This window comes from Rattus rattus, chromosome 1, assembly GCF_011064425.1.
Source record: "Rattus rattus isolate New Zealand chromosome 1, Rrattus_CSIRO_v1, whole genome shotgun sequence".
NCBI lineage: Eukaryota > Metazoa > Chordata > Mammalia > Rodentia > Muridae > Rattus > Rattus rattus.
Genome location: NC_046154.1, coordinates 32103315 through 32124193, shown reverse-complemented (window position 1 = coordinate 32124193; position 20879 = coordinate 32103315). Strand labels below are relative to the sequence as shown.

At 42.9% G+C, this 20879-nt stretch overlaps 1 protein-coding gene across 1 annotated transcript in view; it reads right to left on the bottom strand.

Annotated features, from left to right (window-relative positions):
• Thrap3 (thyroid hormone receptor associated protein 3) overlaps window positions 1-20879 on the bottom strand; it is a 40629-nt gene continuing 19750 nt past the window's right edge. The window contains 13 exon segments of the mRNA XM_032898051.1: window positions 1-785; window positions 2158-2301; window positions 2707-2902; window positions 6346-6533; window positions 8045-8129; window positions 9244-9355; window positions 10297-10469; window positions 11987-12682; window positions 14009-14250; window positions 14252-14316; window positions 14319-14577; window positions 14580-14700; window positions 14702-14905. Of these exon segments, the coding sequence (XP_032753942.1) occupies window positions 564-785; window positions 2158-2301; window positions 2707-2902; window positions 6346-6533; window positions 8045-8129; window positions 9244-9355; window positions 10297-10469; window positions 11987-12682; window positions 14009-14250; window positions 14252-14316; window positions 14319-14577; window positions 14580-14700; window positions 14702-14905 (2707 nt within the window). The 3' untranslated portion in view covers window positions 1-563.

Here is a 20879-nt window from a genome sequence, read left to right as displayed (position 1 = left end):
TTTGGTCCCAAACTGAGGTGAACACTTCAATTTTTATTCACATGCTTTGTTTTCTCTTAGGAATCAAAGTTGCCCAAATTAAAATCTTTATGCTAATATTACTACATATCCCCCGCCCCCAAAAAAAAAAAAAAAAAAAGAAAAATATAAGGACTTTTAAAAACTCAGGACAGGAAGAGACTGAAAACCAAATTCCCATTTAGTTCCAAATGAAATGAAATTAAGAAAACTTGGTTTCTAATTGGGGGTGGAGTGGGGATGGGACGACAAAACCAACACAAAGTCCAAGCATCCGCATCCTTCTCCCCACCCTGCCCCACCCCACACAAACGACAGCGGGAGCCCAGTGTGCTCTGCTGGAAACATGGGCCTGAAGGAAGCTCGGTGGCAGCGTCCTCTGTCCAGTGAGACAGCACCAGGGACACACTCTGCTGTGGTGGGATTCTGTGTGGCTAGTGGTTTGTGGGGTGGGGTTTTCAGGATCTTCTTGAGGCTCCTTGTTTAGCTCCACCAGCCTCTCCCAGTGCCTTTCTCCCCGGCAAGGGCTCCATCAAGAGTGGCCCCTACTCAGCTGAAGGTTGTAAACTGTCCTTTTCTTCTCTGTTCTCTGTCCCACTCTCATCGTCTTCAATCTCCCCCTCCTCCCCACTGAACTTGTCATGGGCCCACTTGGGGCTGGTACTGGATTTCCTGAACATGAACCGGCCCCGCCCCCGGGGGAAGGCTCCTCGGCCGCGGCCTCGGCTCATCCACTTGTCGCTGCCCTCGCCTTCCCGGTCGTCATGCTGCAAGGAAAGAAGACGGGCATCAATCAGTGCTAGCCTCTACTCTGTACCCATCCACAAAGGCCAGAGAGCCCTCTCAGCCTCCTTTCCTGCCCTTCTCCCACTCAGAACTCCCACAGGCTCAGATCCAAGAATATCATTGGTGTCCCTAAGGAGCTCTAAGGACTAAGGCAATAGTGTGAACATCGCGACAGTAACAGAGTGATGGAACACCTTAAAAAAGCAGGAGGGGCTGGGGATTTAGCTCAGTGGTAGAGCGCTTACCTAGGAAGCGCAAGGCCCTGGGTTCGGTCCCCAGCTCCAAAAAAAAAGAACAAAAAAAAAAAAAAAAAAAAAAGCAGGAAGTTTGTTGGGTTGGGGATTTAGCTCAGTGGTAGAGCACTTGCCTAGCAAGCGCAAGGCCCTGGGTTCGGTCCCCAGCTCCGAAAAAAAGAAAAAAAAAAAGCAGGAAGACCAAGAGGCATCTCATTTAATTTTAAAGTCAATCATACTAACATATGAAATGGAACCAGGCCATTAGATAACAGAAGACATACCTGGGGCTCTAGCACTTTCAAACCTTCCACCCCAGGTTGCCCTCTTGTAGCACACCCCCTCTTCAGCTGTATTAAGGAGGAAAAGCAGCCTGCACCTCTAACAATCCCTGTTCCGACAGTCTCCACAGCAGAGATAACAAAGAGGTGAGTGAGTGAAGCATTCTGAAAACCTGTACAAACCACCCCATCAGTCTACTGATCAGACTCGGTACTTCCCAGTAGAGTGCCACACCCAAGAAAGTCTTAGCTCCTGAAGGTCAGGGAAGCTGCCGGCTGCCTCGGTAAAGAACAGAGCAGATTGGCAATGCTCCTCCCTCAGGTGGCAAACAGAAGCTGGGACTGGCCTTTATAGGGCCCTTCCTTTCACAACAACCCCACACCTAGGTTTTCTAGAAGCTTCAAATTGGCTCCAAGCAACTGGGCACAACCGTCAAGAGCCACGAGGGCTTGGATGAAGCTGCTGAGTCACAGCGAGGCCGAGTTACTGCCTAGGTAACCGTCCAGAGGGGCGTGGGAGCGATCCACAACTTAGGTGAGGAAAAGCCTAGACCTGCCTTTCTTATCAATCCACTAACAGAGGGTGACAGAGACTGTGGGTAAGTGAGGAGTCTAAGATCACAGGATAAGAAAGGTAACAATAACATCTCTTGCTTGTTCTGGAATCCATAAACACCTAAAAGCCAAAACTGACTGAGCCCTCCAAAGGCTGCACTATACTAACATATCCACAGTGCTCTAAGTCCCCACACAAATTAGACAGACCAATTAGAGCCTTCAAACGAGTCACTGTGTGCAAAAGGCTCTCTGCCCCTTGCTGGTTAGTCCCAGACACCTACCAAGTAATACTTCTTGCTCTTGGGTGTGTACTCGGGATCCCATTCTTCTTCCCGGCTTCTCTTTTGGAAATCATTGTTGCTGTTGTTGTTATTGTTACCAGAATAGTTTCCTCTGCCCCAACCTCTCCCTCTTGCTCGAAATTGCTGTAGAAATAAAAGCAGCAACAGGAACAGAGGTGAGCAGTAGAAGGTCCCTTCGTTCTGTTAGAACATTTCCTGACAGGGAATGGAAAGTTGTCTCCCAGTTAAGTAGTTAAGCTAGTTTCTACCCATTCCTTTCTCTGCTCTTCCCAAGTAGACAGTCCAGGGGCTATACATAGCCAGAGGTCTTCCTTTAAATAAGATCTAAGATACAGAGGAAAATTCTGGGACGGGAAGCTATAAAAGGAGGTAATTAGAAACAGAAGCAAGTGAATGGAGAAGCTTAGGGAACCAAAGAATCTACAACTGGATAGCTCATATCAGAGGCAAAAGAACGGATACTCTACTGAGATTTACTAAGGCCTAGGAGGAGCCGGAAGCGTAGAGAAAGAGGGAGGGAGCCCTTACGAAGGTTCCCCGAGCTCTGCCGCCTCTTTCATTCGGACCCACGAAGTCTTTGGTCCCCAATCTGGATTTGTCAAAACCTGTGGTGCTCTCCTCCCTCTCCTCTGCTTCCTCAGGGTACTCCTCTGCTTTGTAGGAGTGAGACGACTGGGAAGAGGAGGAGGAGGACCTAGACCGGTCTCTTGCTCTGCGGTGCTTCCTACACAGACAAAAAGAAGGAAATCAAGACAGATAACCACTGAGCAACCAAGTCATCACCAACCTGCTCACCCCACCCAAGTAGACCTGGGGCCTCCTCCCGTTCTCCAGTCACTTTCAGTGATACAACAGTTTCAAGGCCTGTGGTAAATATGTATCACACATACAGAACACAAAACAACCTTGGCCTCCAGTGTGGTCTAACACATGAATCAACAGAGAAGGCAAGCAGGCCTGGGAGTCACACGGGCTGGCTCTGGCTCTGCAGCAAAGCCCCTTTGTTGTGTGCTGTCACTACTAGTACTCAAAGAGACGCTGTGTTGTGGGTGGGCGCAGGGGGTGGGCGGCACATCTAAGGATGAAACACCTTACTGGTAAATCAAGTTTTCAACAAAGTGACCAGGGAATTCCATATTACTCAATTTATAGGTGACAAAGCTGAGCAAGAGCCTTGATTCAAACCAAATTGTAATTAGCCCACTCCTCACCACCCTGTACTGATCTCGGATAGGCTGTGTTAAGCCCAGAATTGGCAGCAACTTTTTCTGGAGTAATTTCTCTTCCTTTCCCTTCATTGGGGGGAGAGGATTACAGACTAGACAAACTAGATGACGATGATGACTAAGTGTCTACACACTACAGAATGGTGCCAACCCTGCCAAAGGTAACAGGAGTCTACTAAATGACTCTAAAGTGTCAGAACCAAGCTTCCAGATAAAGAGACCACAAAGTATTTCTCAGTTCTTCATTTATGAAAAGCACTTTGGGACTGGAGAGTTGGCTCATCTATTAAGGGCACTTGTTTGATTCCCAGCACCCACATGACTGCTCAAAACCACCGATAACTCCAGTCCTGGGGAGCCAACACCCTCCCTTGGCCTCCTTCAACACCAGGCATACAGTTGAGAAAAAAAGACTCATACACATTAAAAAAATAAATAAATAAAATAAATAAATAAATAATAAAAAAGGTACTTTGTCCTTTGTAACTGGCTGGTTTTGTGCCAACAGGACACAAGCTACAGCCACCACAGAAAGGAGCCTCAGTTGAGAAAGGCCTCTATGAGATCCAACTGTAAGGCATTTTCTCAATTAGTGATGAACAGGGAAAGGCCCAGCCCACTGTGGATGGAGCCACCCCTGGGCTGGTGGTCCTAGGTTCTATAAAAAGGCAGGCTGAAGGCTGAGTAAGCCAGGGGAAGCAAGTCAGTGAGCAGCACCCATCCATGGCCTTTGCATCAGCTCCTGCCTCCAGGTTCCTGCCCTGCTTGAGTTCCTGTCCTGACTTCTTCCAGTGATGGACTATAGATCTGGAGAGTAAGCCAAATAAACCCTTTCCACTCCAACTTGCTTTTTGGTCGTGGTATTTCATCACAAAAATAGAAACTCGTGACTAAGACATCCTCCTACTTCCTTCAGCCCCCACTTTAATATCTACTTATGAAAAGGAGAAGCTTACATTGTTGTTGTTCTCATGAACAGAATGTGAAAATCCAACCACTCCAAAACTCAGTGCTATTGCAATTAGTTTTGAGAAGTTGGGCTCTCTCAAGAGGTCCCAATTTGAGCCAGGCCCAGCACTCAAGAGGCAAGAGGCAAGAGGTGGAGCTCTGTTAAGTTCAAGACCATAGGTCTATCAAGGATATAAACCCTACCTTGAAAAACTAAACCCAAACCAAAACAAAAAAGCCAAAACAAACAAAAAAGTTTTTACCAATTGTACAGAAACACAGTAATAAGAAGAGTCACGTAATCAAATCATTTTCCTTTGACTAGTCACTCAAGCATTCTGTGCCCAAAGGAAGCCAAAGAGGGCATTTGTTGGCTCCTCAGGACTGGATGGTTCGGAGTTGTCATATGGGTATTGGGAAATGAGTAAGTGCTTTCTGTACAGTGGGGGGCTAGAGAGTGGCTTAGTGTTTAAGAGCACTGACTGCTTTTCCAGAGGACCCAAGTTCAATTCCCAGAACCCAAATGGCAGCTCACACAGGTCCTTAACTCCAGTTCCAAGGGATCTGACACCCTTACACAAACACGGTCAGGTAAAACACAAAGGCATATAAAATAAAAAAGTAAATAAACAGAAAAACTATGGAGTACCTGAGGTCTCTACTTCTGAGAGCTTAGTTCTTCTGACACCTTAGAGTCATTTAGAAGCCCACTGTTCCCTTTCATTGGTAGGGCTGGCATTGCCCTAAAAAAACCTGCTTAAGCAACTTATTAAAAGTTACACTGCAATTCATGGGTAGGCATACTTCAGAAAGAGCCAGCGTAATTACTTATTTACGCTCGTCCTGAGGTTTTTGTGGGAATTTACCCTCTTCACCAGTAAGAATGTAGTGTACATTTATCATCCCTACCTTGGGAGGTAAATGAGGACCAGGAGTTCAGACCACCCTTAAGCTGCTCTACGGTGAATGAAGCCAGACTGGGAGACCCGAGAAAAGCCTGCCAGTTCAAGTTCAGAACAGCAGAGAGGCTGCTTTTTGAGAAGGAAAAGGCTACAATTCTGCTGTTTGATGAATGCTGACCAAACCTGTAGAACCTTCCACAGTGCACTAACGCTGAAAGCAGCTCAGCTGGACACCTGCACGGTATGCGGACTTACTCCTCAGCACCACCAAAAAAGGCAAATAGAAATTTCATGGCACCGGCACACTGTTGTCCTACATAACTCAACAATGACTACTTTAAGAAATATTTGGAGGGGCTGGAGAGACGGCTCGGCAGTTAAGAGCACTGACTGCTCTTCCAGAGGTCCTGAGTTCATTTCCCAGCAACCACATGGTGGTTCACAACCATCTGTACCTCTTCTGGTGTGTCTGAAGACAGCTTCAGTGTACTCACATAAAATAAATTCTTTGAAAAAAAATATTTGGAACACTTCTTTTGAACTGTCTGTGAAACTAGTTTAAAACAACAATCCTCTCCTATCTAGTTCTACCTGGTTATTATTTTTGTTCAGCAATAATGACTTCCTAAACAGTAAGTCCATTGAGAAAATGTTTAATGAGAAAAACCATGTCCAAAAGATCTGTCAAACAACCTTTCCCAATGAATCCCCATACCATCCTTACCAGCATTAGTTTCTTACACAAAGCCTTCTTTGGACTAAGGTAACAAAACATTACCTAGATATAGAAGTTCTATTTGCAAGTTAGAAATCCCCTTTGACTATCACATGGTATTTAAGACAAAGCTGCAAATGCTTACATTCCTAACCAGTGTACCACAAGAGTCCAAAGGAACATGTGCTCTGTGCTCTCAGGTAATCTCAACACTGGAGGGGCAGAGTGTTTTGTTCCACATAGTAACTTCTAAGCCAGCCAGGGTTTTGTGTTCAGACTGTAGCAAAAGGCAAAACCAAACCACTACCACTAAGACAGTGTAGTGTGGAAAGACTTTACTCCAGAATCTAGGGTGTCAGACAGGGGTATCACGTACTTCTGCTTCTTTGATCCTTTGTGGGTTTTCTCTGTCTTTTCAGTTGATCTTTCTCTTGAGTGGCTAGAGTCTCTGGAATCCACCGACTCTCTTGATTTACCTCGCTTAAGATCTCTCTCCTTATGTTTTTTACGGCGTTCAATATCAAGGCGAAGATCAACAGGATCATCTTTGTACTTTCCTTCAGCCTGCCAAAAAAAATGTCAAAATTACGGTTTGGGGATCCAGAACTGCTGACTCACTCATTCTCAAATGTGGTTTCTACTAATGGAAGCCCTGGGGATCTAAGAGCCTCGTCCCAGCCAGGTTTTGTTTTGCTTTTCAAAAGAACAATCAAGGTGCTATCTCTTGAAAATGCTGTATGTGAATTTTTGACTGGCTAGGTGTTCACGCTGAGATGGCCAAAATCAATTCTGGAAGGTGTTTCTATTAGTTTTATAGGAAATGCTTACTTCTCTCTACCTAAAGCAGTTACCCACTACTGTGTGGAACTACCTTAAGGTATTTTAGGAATAAGAAAAGATAAAAAAAAGCAACATTGGCCAGATCACCTCTGCAATGGCCTTCAATAACACCCAGGGAAAATTCAAGAGGGCAAATGCCTAAGATGGCTTCAGGGACATCATGCACTGGGACTGGTCTAATAGAAACAAGCCCTCGCTAACAGGAAGCCGTCTACTCTATATTAACATCTTACACACATGAACCATAGACTTCCCAATGCAATAATATTTCACTGAAATTAATAGCAAGAATGACAGGAAGGTTTATTATTTTATCCACCTGTTTCTGAGAGGATCTAAGCCAATAAATAGACAAATAAATGACAACAAAGGACAAATGCAGCCACCGCTCCTAGGCCACTAGACAGCATCACTAAGAAGCTGGCTGTTGGAGGCATGGAGCACAGATTTCTGCTGCTTCACTAGGGCCAGGCATGTGGAGACAGGGATAAGGGGTCAATACTTTCAACCAAAAAGACAAATTTGTTTGGAAAATTTTAAAACAGCATTTTTAAAAAAAAGTTTCAGCAGCACAGAACAGCCATCTTTCATTTCAAATTTTAAACTGTATATATGAATGATGGTCAATAAATATTAAGATCTTAAAAATTCCATCCATTTATTTTACAGTAAGAGACTGCATGAGTTTAAACCTCTTAGTAACAGTGTTATGTGCACATCATTGCAAATATAGCCAGGCCATTTTAAAGTAACAGTAATTGACAGATGATATGGTACAATGTTAGGAAAAAAACAAAAAAGCGCACCAGCTGTTGAACACAGTCTACTGAGTTAAGATATGAATATTTCACTCTGCTCTGACATGCATGTCTTTCTGAAATCATGGTTGGAAATAGTGCATGTAGACAGTTGATTTGATAATACTTACAAGCAGAAAAATATCACAAAAAGTTTCTTCTCTCATCATGGGCACTTGTTCCAAAACGCCTCTCTTTTTTTTCTCAAGCTCACCTCAATAGACTCTGGGGTCATTTACCATATTCTAACCACTTCACAAAGGTTGTTGATACATTTTAATAAAAATTAACCCTTTGTAGTTCATTTTTAGAATTATGCCCATCCTTAAAAGAAAAACACAAACTTAAGTAGAGAGTAATTTAAACAAACACATTTCTGTCAAGTTCATGCCCAACGCACTCATTTTGTTGGAATTACTGATCAAAGCAACAGTTCACCTTGTAGCCAGGTTCCCGTGGACTTTTCAATTCCTCATGAGTCAAACCATGCTTTCTGAATGTACTGGGGGAAATGTCTATCCTCCTAAAATTAAAAGTACAGTAATTGCATACTATTCTACACAACAGTATTAGTCAACATTCTAGATCCTAAGGTATGTAATGGAGCCATAGATGGACATAATTACTTTTCATAGCTTATCTGTTGCCATGTATATATTCCCTCACTCATTCTCTCTCTCTCTTCCCCCTCTCTGGGATTAAGATTAAGTGTATATGCCTAGCTGCACTCTATCATTAGACCTGTAGCAAAATTACACCTTCTCACCCCACACAAAATAAATAATTTAAAAATAAGTATTCATAGCCAGGGAACGCATGCCTTTAGATCCAGCACTTGGGAGGCAGAGGTAGGCAGATGATCTGAGCCTGAAGCCACCCTGGTCTACTGAGTGAGTTCCACAATAACCAGGGCTACAAAGAGAAATTTTGTCTCAAAAACAAACAAACAAAAAGTATTTGTTTATATTTGTGTGTGCCTGTGCTGGCCTCAAACTCAAGAAATCTGCCTGCTCTGGCCTCCCAGTGCTGGGATTAAAAATGTGTATTGCTGGGGGCTGGAGAGATGGCTCAGTGGTTAAGAGCACTGACTGCTCTTCCAGAGGTCCTGAGTTCAATTCCCAGCACCCACATGGTTGTCCTTCTGGTGTATCTTAAAATAAGTGTGTACAGTGTTCTTACATAAAAAAATAAATAAATCTAAAAAAAAAGTGTATTGCCACGCCCAGCAGAGCTCTGTTTCTTCCCAATAGTGCTACTTACTAGTTTGCAAAGTAGATTCAATTTTAGATTCGCTTATAATCATGTCTACTATCCTGACTGCATATGTATGTTCTGTTTAACTCAGAGCAGTTCTCATCTTGAGAATCTAAGTACATGGGTCCATTATTTCTCTGTAAGACTGGTAGTTCTAGTGAGCTGACAGACCCCACCAGATGCTATTTCTAAGACTGTTTTTACAAACATGGTCTTACCCGGTACTTATCTGATTGATTACTAAGGACTTACAGATATGATCAACTTTATTTCTACACAAGATCTCCATGTGCCTGACAAATCCCCTAATACTCATCAATGTGAGTTTAGAATCAAGTGACAATTGTTTTACCACAACCCCAGTGTAAGGTTGAGGACCTCACCTGTGTATCTCTGGGCTTTTCTTAGTTTTAGCTGCTTCTTGTTCATTCCCTCTCTTTAGGTATTTAGTAAAGCGCTCATGCAATGTCATTCCAGAGGATCCAAAGTGATGCTCTGTAAGATTCAAAGAAATACATGAATAGGCTATCAGAGGCAGGTATAATGGTCAACTCCCCCAAGAACCTGTAGCCTCAGAGATAAACACAAGTACTCACACCTAAGTAATACGCTGGGAAAAGGAAGAAAGCAGCGGGTTCACAAACAATCCCATGCTGGGTTTCTAGTTTGTTCCGGTATCTTGGGAACAGGACACAAGGACAAAGACCCTGGTGCTCACCTCCCTTTGGGGCACAGGCTCAATGACTACTTGACTCTAACTCTAGATTGGGCCTGTAACCAGCCCAGTTCAGCTTTCTCAATCATTTATTGCTCTTGGCATTTCTCAGCCTGACCACCTCCATTTTCTCAGGAGACAACAGAACTTGGCAAAGACAGGTTGCTGTTCTTCCAGAGGACACAAGTTTGCTCTCCAGCACTCTTCTCAGACAGCTCCAAACCAACTGTCAATCTAGCTCCCAGGGGATCTGATGCTCTCTTCTGGCCTCCATAGGAACCTCCCATTCCAAACACATACATAAATCAATAGAAAAGTCTTTAAAGTCTTCATACTTTTTTTAAAAAGATTTATTTATTATATATAAGTATACTGTAGGTGTCCTCAGACACACCAGAAAAGGGCATCAGATCTCATTACAGATGGTTGTGAGCCACCATGTGGTTGCTGGGGTTTGAACTCAGGACCTCTGGAAGAGCAGTCAGTGCTCTTAACCGCTGAGCCATCTCTCCAGCCCTAAAGTCTTCATACTTTGTGTTGAGAATTTTGTAATCATGACTACAGATTGTTAGCATTTCAAAACACTCATCTCTATTAAAATATGGAAATCTCTCACTGAAAGTTGTTCCTTTAACCTAACCTATAGCTTTAAAGATCCTAGAGGCTTCCCATTCCCTTGTCATCTTGTTTTAGAAAGACAAATATGCAGAAATCAACTCACCTTTAACATGATGAACAATGGTCACTATGTGCTGGGCAAACAATTCTGAGGGGCTACGCTGCGACTGAGCTGACTGTATGTGCTGGAAAATGGAACGGAATTCCTGCTCCTTTTTGTTGCTATGGACTAGATCCCGACAAAGCTTTCGTTCCTGAGCCAATAAGCCACTGGGTCTGAAAAACAAATACATGGAGATCTGGTGTAACAAGAGATACACAGAGTCCGATTCTTTAACCATAAAAATATTCTAATTCTCAAGATAGCCCCCGCCCGCCCCCAATGTAACTCAAGGCTGGTTGTGAACTTGTGATTTTCCTGCCTCAGCCTCCTGAGTACTGGAACTGCACAATTGGGCCAGCCTTTATAAGCTTGGGTGAGGGTAAAGAATGCAGGGCATCAAAGCCAGGGCCTTTGTACATACTAAATATCTGAGTTTTCCAACATGGAACCACAGCTTCCTCTTATTTTGTGCCAGGGAGGGGAGGATGAAAGAGTGTGGAATACATAAGTAAAAGTCAGAAGACAACTTGTAGGAGTCATTTCTTTCCTTCCAGATCACCAGGCTTAGTGGATCTTGCTAGCCCCTCCTTCCTTTTTTCTTTAAGACAGTTCCAAGGTTTTGTTTTGTTTTGCTTTGTTTTGGTTTTTGAGATAAGGTTTCCCGGTGTAGCCTTGACTGTCCTGGAACTAGCTCTGTAGATCAGGCTGGCCTCAGACTCAAAGATCCACCTCCCTCTTCCTCCTGAGTGCTGGGATTAAAGGTGTGCAGCACCAACTGCCCGGCAATTCCAAGTTTTAAGCCTATCCACAAATGTTCCTTCTGTTCTCTATCACATTACAACTAAGGAAAGGTTGGTCCAAAATTCACTGAGAATCTTCAAGTGGGGAAGTATTAAACCTTAGTGACCGTACTTGTTTTAACACATACATCAAACAAAAATACTGTAAACGATCAACTAACTTGGCTAGGAAGGTCATTCAACGAGGCAACATAAAGAAGTGGGGCTGGTGAGATGGTTCAGTGGGTACAGGTGACAGCCACCAAGCCAGGGCCCACAAGGCAAAAAGAAAAACTCATTCCCACAAGATGTCCTCTGACCTTCTCGTGCATGCTGTGGCATGTCTGCCCCCTCCCCGCTTCTTAAGCAGAAGTAGCAAGAGTGGATGGAACGTGTGGCTAGAACACCACTCAGGCAGAGTTCCAACTAACTGGGCAGATTATACTAAGTCAAAAAGCAGTCAGTCTGGGTTCTATCATGCTTTCCTGAAGTTAGAGGAAGAACGGAAGAGGCAGAGTCCATCAATTTGAAGTTTTCTGCTATTTAATGGTGGCAAAAAATAGATTCTGGTGACCCACGTAAAATGGAGACACGGTTCTCAAGTGTCTTCATAGGTAAAAGAAACAATGTGGGTGCGAGTTGGTTTGGAGGGAAAACAGACCAAAATAGCTGCTCCAAGTTCCCAGAAACAAAGAAAGCCAGCCACAAAGGGCTGAAAGATCCTTTATCCCCACAATGCTCATGGGCCATCATCATTTTGTAAGCCATAGTCACTCTCCACTCCAGGGACAGATATAAAGGTGCTGGCACTGACGGGTGGCAGCAAGGAACCTTTCCATCCTCAGAAAGACTGGGTAAGGAAACTATTTAGGCCATTAGTGCCCTGGGGGTCAACAAGGAGCACTCCTCACCGTGCAAGGTCCTCATCGAAGGAGTCCATCCGGACATTGACCTGGGCCTCTCGAGTAATGGAAAAGGAAGACTTCCCTGAGGAAAAGTCTCCTTTGTTTCCCAGCTTGTCACGGCTCTCAGAGGTCTTCCTTGGGGGAGGCGATGAACTTTTCTCCTGGACTGCCTTGTATGCAGTCACCCGGAAATTCTTTTCTGGCACAAAGCCCCTGTGCCCACTTTCGCTCCTCTTGGACCCTCCACGTTCCTCCTTTCGGGATCTCTCTGTGAAAGGCTCCTCCTCCAGCTCCTCTGCTTTCCTCTGCTTTTCCTTCCCTGCATGCAGGCTCTCCCACTTGCCTGACTTCTCTTCCTCCTGGTTTTTGCTTGCACCGGCTATGACTTTAGATATAAATTTGGGCTCATCATCAAACTCAGGTTCCTTCCTTCCCTTACTTTTGTCCTTATCTTGTTCATCCATCTCCTCCTTGTGGAAGTCAGCCATCTTTTTCTCAAAGTCATCCCGGAGCTTATACCTTTTGGGTGACTGGCTGCCTCGGAAGGGCTTCTCAGTGTCCGTCTTGGGAGCAAATGGATCAGATTTCATTTTGACATCAGCATCAGAGAAGCCCCCTTTCTCCTTCAGCTTCTCTTTATCAGTATTTGTTTGTTTCTGCTCCTTATCCTTCCCATTCTCCGTCTTCTGCTCTTCCAGATACCTAGTTATAAAGACACAAGGGAGACACACAAGAGACCTAAGCCTCCTGCTCTGGTTTCAAGTCTCTGAGCAAGCATACCTATCTTTCAGTATTATCAGAACTGTCTACCTGTTCTTTTCTAATCATTTCTAACAATTTATGAGCTCAGCATTTAAGAGTCAGTGGAACTGTGCCTTATAAAAACAACCAAAAACCCAGAAGAGCAAGTTATTTAGGATACTGAAAATTATTTTTTACTTACCTGCAATGTGGTCTAAGGGGAAAACAACTAAAGTCTTACCCCAACTTTCACTCATTCATTTAAAAATCTGCTTTCAGCAAAGCAAACAGAATGTTCAACCTTGGACTGTTTTGATTTTATACAACTCACATTTGGAAATACAAGTCTCAAAAGAGACTTCAAATTTGCTTCAAGTCACCTAGAAGATCTACATAATGAAACATACTGTGAACACATAAAAACAAAATACTTGTTAATGGGGGAAATTATGAAGGAAGGTGGCAAAATCATTATTCTCCTAATAGAAAAGCAGGGACCAGACTCAAACCTACACTCAGTCCTGTCAAGGACTAAAACATATACTGCAAAGCAACCTAACTGCAGACTTAGGTAATTATGGGCAATAAATGGTCAACACGAATGAACATGGCAAAGAGCCACATGACTGCCAGCACCAGAGAACGTGCTACCAGGAGTAGAGAACTGAAGAAGGAACCTCTCGCTGAGTCTCTCCTGACTAAACAGTTCTGGCACCTTTCCTATGACCTCTGACTCCATCCAATCCACACAGAAACAATTCCTTATCAAACTCACTATGCTCCCTTCCAGGGTAACACAAAGCTTGCAACTTCTACTAGGACATATACCTGCCCTGTGTTTTTAAATAACGGCTCTCCTGGACTAAGCCTTGGCCTTTCCTATTTTGCTCATTCTCCTCAGTGTGGCTCTTTATCATGATGGACCAATGTGTATCAAAACATGGCAGATGGTAGAACCTAGAGGTTTACAGTTCCAGTGGCCAGTCATGTTAGCAAAGACATATTTTTGGTAGCTGACCCTCAAACCTCTACTATTTCCTAGCTTAGATTGGTAGAATCCAAGGCAAGTGTTTAAATGAAAACACATCATTGCAGACGAGTCTAAAGAAACTTGTACTACACTACATACGCAGGAAAGCTAGAGTTAGGCTGAAGGTTTCCTGAGGCCTTTAATGAAGAGTCAAGGAAGCAGGTATTACCTTATTGCTATTAATCAGAGCAGTAACTCAGGCATTATTATTGCACTAAGCTGCTGGCCACTTGGGGATGGGGAAATGAGAAACTTACCTTTTTGTGTAGGCTGCTCCTCCCGAAGCAGCACTCTCCTCTTTCTGAGATGAACCATATGCAGAGCCAGTGGCTGGTGGACTCTTACCCACAGGGCTCTTTTTGGATGGACTCAAAGACCCAGAGCCATGGTCAAACGGACCTTGGTGTGCTCCAGACTGATATCCAGCACCGCCTGACATAGATGAGCCCATCTGGGATGCATTAGAAAGAGGAGGACTAGGTTTGGGCACAGGGCTAGGGGCGTGGTGACCTTCGCCTAACCACCACAGACTGGAGGGGGGCTTTTGAGAGCTGGGCTTTCTCCCGGGACTCAGATCAGAAACCGAGGCCCGTGATGCAGAACCAGTGCCATAGGTGGTAGCATCTGGCCATGGCTTTGAGCTCTCAGACCCTTTTATATCTTGAGAGGTGCCTCCAGAAAATGTCTGCTCCTTAGCCTCATCTCCCTGGTTATCACCAGCTGCCTGAGATGGCCGGCTATCCTTGGAAGAGGACTTTTTCTCTTTTGTAGACTTTCGCTTAGATGATTCAACTCTGCTGTGGTTGGAGGGCGACCCGGGAGGACGTAAGAGCGCCTTGACCTGTCAGAGGATGACTTATCCGAGTTCCTAGAATGGCTCTGGACCTTGGTGAAGGGACCTCTTGGGGGACGGGATCGGGAACGGCCCGACGAGGGCTGTATGCTTGCCGTAGTTCTGCCAATTAGAACGGTAGTTTCCATAGCCACCTCGGTTATACTGGCCCCATGGATAAAAGCCTCGATTTCGTCCACGGAAGTAATAGGGCCTTCTGTAGCCTCTGTTGTGACCTCGGAAATCTCGATTCTGATATACTCTGGGGTGATTCCTTTCTCTGTTATGAGCTGGAGAATATGATCTGGAACGAGACCTAGAACTGCAGAGGAAGGGAATGGGGAAATGTTTTTTAAAGAGCATTTTCAGTTAAAAAAAAATAACTGCCAACAAAAGGTAACACTGCAATCCATATGGTTCTGTATATTTGTTTTCAGTTTTGTTGTGGAAGCAATTGTTCCCTCAATTCTGTAAACTAAAGACATACAGGCACGACACTTAGCAGGTGGCCACAGGTAAAAGCTCTGTGTTTAAGTGGGTACTGGTGACGGCTCAGGATCTCTGGCTCTAGCACTCTATTCTAGTCTCCGTGGTAGATAAAGGTCTTACATATGAGACCTGAGGTTGTAAAGGCACAATTGTAACAGCTTGCCATCAGACAAAGAACACAGCCACTGAAAAGCTCAAAAGAATCTGCCAAAATTAGATCAGAAAAACACAAAACACTACTTTTGTTCTAGAGACTGGAGATGGTTTAATTTAGGTCAAATTTCTGTGGCTGAACTTGATGATCTCACTGAGGTACCACAAGGTGGCACTATCTGACTGTAAGGCACCCAAGCACAGGGAGAGTCACCTCTCCACAGTGTGAACATCTTTCAACTCAGGGGCAAGGCCAGAACTGTTTTTTATTTAATACAGGGACTGTGATAGAGCCAAGGTCCACTGAGAGAACCACAAGGACTCAAAAATAAAATGCCTTAGACGACCAGGAACCATCAAAAAGGCCAAAGCCAGGGTGGTTTATGTCATCAGAGAGCAAAGAGCCTCAATTGAGAAAATATTTCCCTAAGATTGGGCTATAGGCAAGTCTGTACTATGAAAGACATTTTCTTAAGTAGTGATTGATGGAGGAGGACATAGCCCGTTGTGGGCAGGGCCATCACTGGGCTGGTGATCCTGGATTCTAGAAGAAAATAGGCTGAACAAGCCACATAACTAACACCACTCCATGGCCTCTGCATCAGCTCTTGCCTTCAGGTCCCTGGCCCATGTTAAGTTTCTGTCCTAATTTCTTTTAGCGACGAACAGCAATAGAAATATAAGCTAAATAAACCTTTTTGCTTCTCAACTCGCTTTTGGTCAAGATGTTTCATCATGCAATAGTAACCCTAACTAAGACAGCAAAGAAGTCAGAAATGAGGGTAGTCAGCAGGAAGTCTGACAACCTGAGTTCCATTTTTGGTTTGATCTGATCTCAAGGGCCCACATGCCAGAGAACCAACTCCCACAAGTTGTCTTCTGATTTCCAGCTATGTGCTACAACTAACTAACTAACACACTAACACACTAACTAACACACACACACACACACACACCCATAAATATAGTAATTTTAAAAAGTGGTTTGTACAAATTCACTTAGTTCTCTCCTCCCAACCCCCACCCCCACCTGTGGTGGGGCAGGGACTCAGGGTAGCCCTGGCTGGCCTGGAACTTGCTATGCAGATTAAGCTAGCCTCACATTTCCAGAGAGCTGCCTCCTCTGCCCACTGAGTGCTAATATTTAGGACATCTGATGAGATTCTTAAAATACCATTTTTTAAAAAGATTTATTCATTTATTATATATAAGTAGTTACTATTTTCAGACACGCCAGAAGAGGGCATCAGATCCCATTACAGATGGTTGTGAACCACCATGTGGTTGCTGGGATTTGAACTCAAGACCTCTGGAAGAGCAGTCAGCTCTCTCAACTGCTGAGCCATCTCTCCAGCCCCCTTAAATACCATCTATTCTGCCAATCATAATATTACTATTACTATTACTAGGGGATACTAAAAAAATATTATCTCTCAAGATATAAAATAAAATCCCTTCAGAAACAATAGCATAATCAAGGTATATGGTATTCATGTATGGAAATTGATAATGAAATTCACTATTTTGAATTAATTAAAAGTCTAGCCAGCCATGCTACTGCACACCTAGTAATCTCAGCACTGGCAAGGTAAGGCAGTAGCATCAGGAAAAAGAAACAACACCCAAAGCTACACAGCAGGTCTGAAGCCACTCGGACCCGTGAGCTACTGTCTCAGGAAACAACACAAAGGACCAGGGAATGGAGGACGGGTTCAATGGTTGGTTAAAAGGACTGGAGAACTGGCTCAATGGTTAGAAGAACTTGCTACCCCTCCAGAGGACATGATCTGGTTCCCCACACCCACAGCATTTCACAGCGGGTAAGCTGTCACAGCTCTAACTGCAGCTCCAGAGGATTTGGTGTCCTCTAGCCTCTGCAGGTGCAGGCACAAACACAAAACAGAAACCTTCTGTCAAGCATGTTAATATACACAAGTGATCTTAAGTTAACCTGGGAGGCCTGGGCAGGAGAACTGAAGCTAGAGGATAGTCTAGGGGATTTAGCAAGACCTGGTTTGAAGACAAAATTTAGAAGGGACTAGGGATATAGTTCACTGGTACAATGCTTCAGTTAAAAACATGGTCTTTCTAGACCGTAAACTTGCCTGAGGCTTTTGTGTGTGCACAGAACCTTACACACACTCAGCAAGCACTCTCCCATGGAGCAACACTGGGCCATGTCTGCTTTTGTTTTGTTTTTGAGACAGGTTCTGACTATGCAGCCTTGATTGGCTTCAAACTCAGAAATCTGCCTAACTCTGCCTCCCAAATGTTGGGACTAAAAGAGGACATGTGCCAGAGTGCCTGGCTACATGTGTTTTTAAAATGATAGTTCCTGAGGCTTGCCAGATGTCCAATAGCTCATCAGATAACCATGCCTGTCACTAGGCATTTCAACCCAGGGTTCAATCCCTGGGACACACATAAAAGGGGAGTATCAATTCCTGCAATTTTCTGACCTCATGCTAATTGTGGCACTGCTTGCCCATTATATATATGTGTGTGTGTGTGTGTGTGTGTGTGTGTGTGTGTGTGTGTGTGTGTGTGTGTGTGTATATGTCTCTCTCAATCATCTGCTCTTGCAGCAGACCTGGGTCAAAGCACTCATATATTAGCTTCAGTTCCAAGGAATCTGTCACTCTCTACTGGTCTCCAAGGTCACTGTATGTATATGGTACACAAACACCTACAGGCAGGCAATAAAAAGTAATAAAGATAGTGTCTTCTCTCCTATCTTTTTCAAGGTCTTGCTTTGCAAAATCTCTTATGATAATTCAGAATCAAAAATATTAAGGGGTAAATTAAAAAACAACTAATTCTTTAGTGCCCCATTTATTTGTTGTGTGTTGGATGTGTGTGCCAAGTGTATTGTGCACAGGTGGTCAGAGGACAACTTGAAATCAGTTCTCTTCTTCTACCTTGAGGATCCCAGAGATCAAACTCCTGTCTTCAGGTTTGATACCAAATTCCTTTATCCACTAAGCCACCTAATTCTTTAGTTTACCACATTTCAACAGTTTTTTTTTTTTAAAGGTTTATTCATTTATTATATATAAGTATACTGTAGCTGTCTTCAGACACCAGAAGAGGGCATCGGATCTCTTTACAGATGGTTGTGAGCCACCACATGGTTGCTGGGAATTGAACTCAGGACCTCTGGAAGAGTAGTCAGTGCTCTTAACCGCTGAGCCATCTCTCCAACCCCCTCAACAGTTCTTATTATGGTAAAGTGTTATTAATATTCTACTTAGTTATTCATTGCTATTAATCTCTTTCTGTAGTTAATTTGGAAATTAAGCTTTATCATAGATGTATATACAAGAAGAAACATAAAACTAAGTATAGGGATCAGACCTAGCTGTGATACAGGATCCCAGATATACACAGAATCTTGGAGACAGTAACTCCCTTTAGGAAGTGTTGTTTTAAGGATTTGATAACAGTATCAGGAGAAGCTGAAGTTCAGTTTAATCTAAAGATAAAACAGAATTGGTTTTCTAGTATTGTCCATTGTTCTTAGATCTATCTACACCATAAAGAAAAACAACTAGCAAAGATGCATCTAATTGTCAATTAACAGTTGCTATCTAAGCAAAATTTAAAAGTCAAGAATAAAAACTTACCTTCTATATTTTTCATTTAGAAACAGTAACAATAAAAAAGGACAGGCAGAGGCAGGCTATGGGAAGGAGTATGATCCCACTGAAGGAGATCCATCACCAGCCCTAAGGAGGGTGTATAATTCATGTTCCCATACTTAGGTCTACTGCTGCTCCTGTTACCAATTACTAGAGTAAGGGAGGACCCTGTGGCTCCCTGCAGCCAAAGCTGTAGTCACTAAGATGCAGAAACATGAGGCTGGCTCTGCAGACTGCAAAAGTATTTAAAGTCACTGAAAAGGATACAGTCTGAAATAAAGGGGGAAAAAATGAACTTTCTCCAATTCTGTAGACTCAGCAGTTAGTTAATTTAAAGGCATGGTTTCTCAAACTCTCAGGATACTTTCCTTATAGGAGAGGGAAAACAAAAAGAAACAACAAAAGCAAAACCATGAAATAGATAAGCCAGAAATAAAAAGCTGAGCATACAGTGGCAAGCTTAATCTGCTTCTTAAAAACAGAAGTCAGGCAATAGTCAAGACAAAAAGCATTATTTTCTAGGGACAAAAAAAAAATTCTTCCATAGTTTACAATCTCCTAGGTAACAAGATAGCACTTAAATTGGCTCTAGACCTACCCAACAAATTGCCTGTTTACGACAATGCTCCTTCATTCATTCTCATGTCAATCGCCACGACAAATGTGTAGATCAGGAGACAAGATCTGCCCAGAATTCCCGCTGTTTCAGAGTTGGTTGGCATTTTTCGATTTGGTCTGTATCAGTTCAATTTTGTTGTTTAGCTTTGGCTGTTCAGTCATACTTGGCTTTGAACCACTTATTTAGCTTCCATTTACCGAATTAAATTTTAAAATGGTATCTTTCAGAACAAAATGAGCTGAAAATGAAATTTAAGTCACCTAAATCAAGACTGTGTGCAAGGCAGGACTCTGTTCCATCCCAGGCCTGGACATTAATCTCTTGAGGGATAAACATAGAATCAGTAGGTTTCCCGTCCGTATTCATACATCCCCCTTTGTCCAAGCTCTGGTCTAAAATTAATTTTGAGGCTGACTTTTCACAGATTTCACTAAGATTTAACTTACTTTTTTGTTAGGAAAAGGAAGATTTTTTTTTTTGACCAATTACATGTTTAATGTTTAAGTACTGTAGAACTACAGAAGTCATCAAGAATAATGACTTTATCTAGAAAAGGTTTAGTTTCATAATAAATTGCCAAGAAAAAGATTCTAGGTACTACTTACTAGAATTTCTAAGATGGTAAAAATGATACAGTAATACCTTGCTAATTCAATTTGGGGGGAGGGGGGAGGAACTGCACAAAGATCACCTTGAATATTTAGTGGTTCTCAAAAATTCACAAGAAAAAAACTATAAGCATTAAAATCAATCCTTAGAAGAAAATTTAAACCTTTTAACCCCAGGATTCAAGAGGCTGAAACATAAGGATCTCACATTCAGTTCCACCCTGGATTACACCATCTGTCATGAAAAGAACAAACCACCATGCTTTCAATGAATGAGAAGCCTGCCTTAACAAACCATTCAAAGAAGATGCTGGGCATCTCCTGGAAACATAACCAAAATGGAGATGTTTATTGAAGGTTTGAAAACTAAAGTATTCATTTAAAAGTATTCGTGAAAACTAAAAAAAAAAAATCATTTTTATATTTAGCAAAAGAAAACTGTTGGTTTTAAGATCTGTTTTGCTAAATTAAATCAATTTGTTAGTGATCAGCACATTAGATATATACCCATGATACCTGGTAAATCTCTAAAGTTAACTGAGTTTAGTGGATTATGGTTTCTCTCCAAGGCAATGCTATTAATAATATTAATCCTTAGTTGTCCTTTCATTGTTGATAAATAAGTTTGAAATAAGCCTTCAAAATCACTTTAACAAAAGATAATCAGCTGCATGATTTTAACCAAGGAGTTTAGACACAAATGCTCTCTTCTAAAGTGAGTGGAAGTATAGGACTGTCAAACAGAAACGAAGCAAACAGCCTCGAATCCTACCTGCCCCATGACAGGAG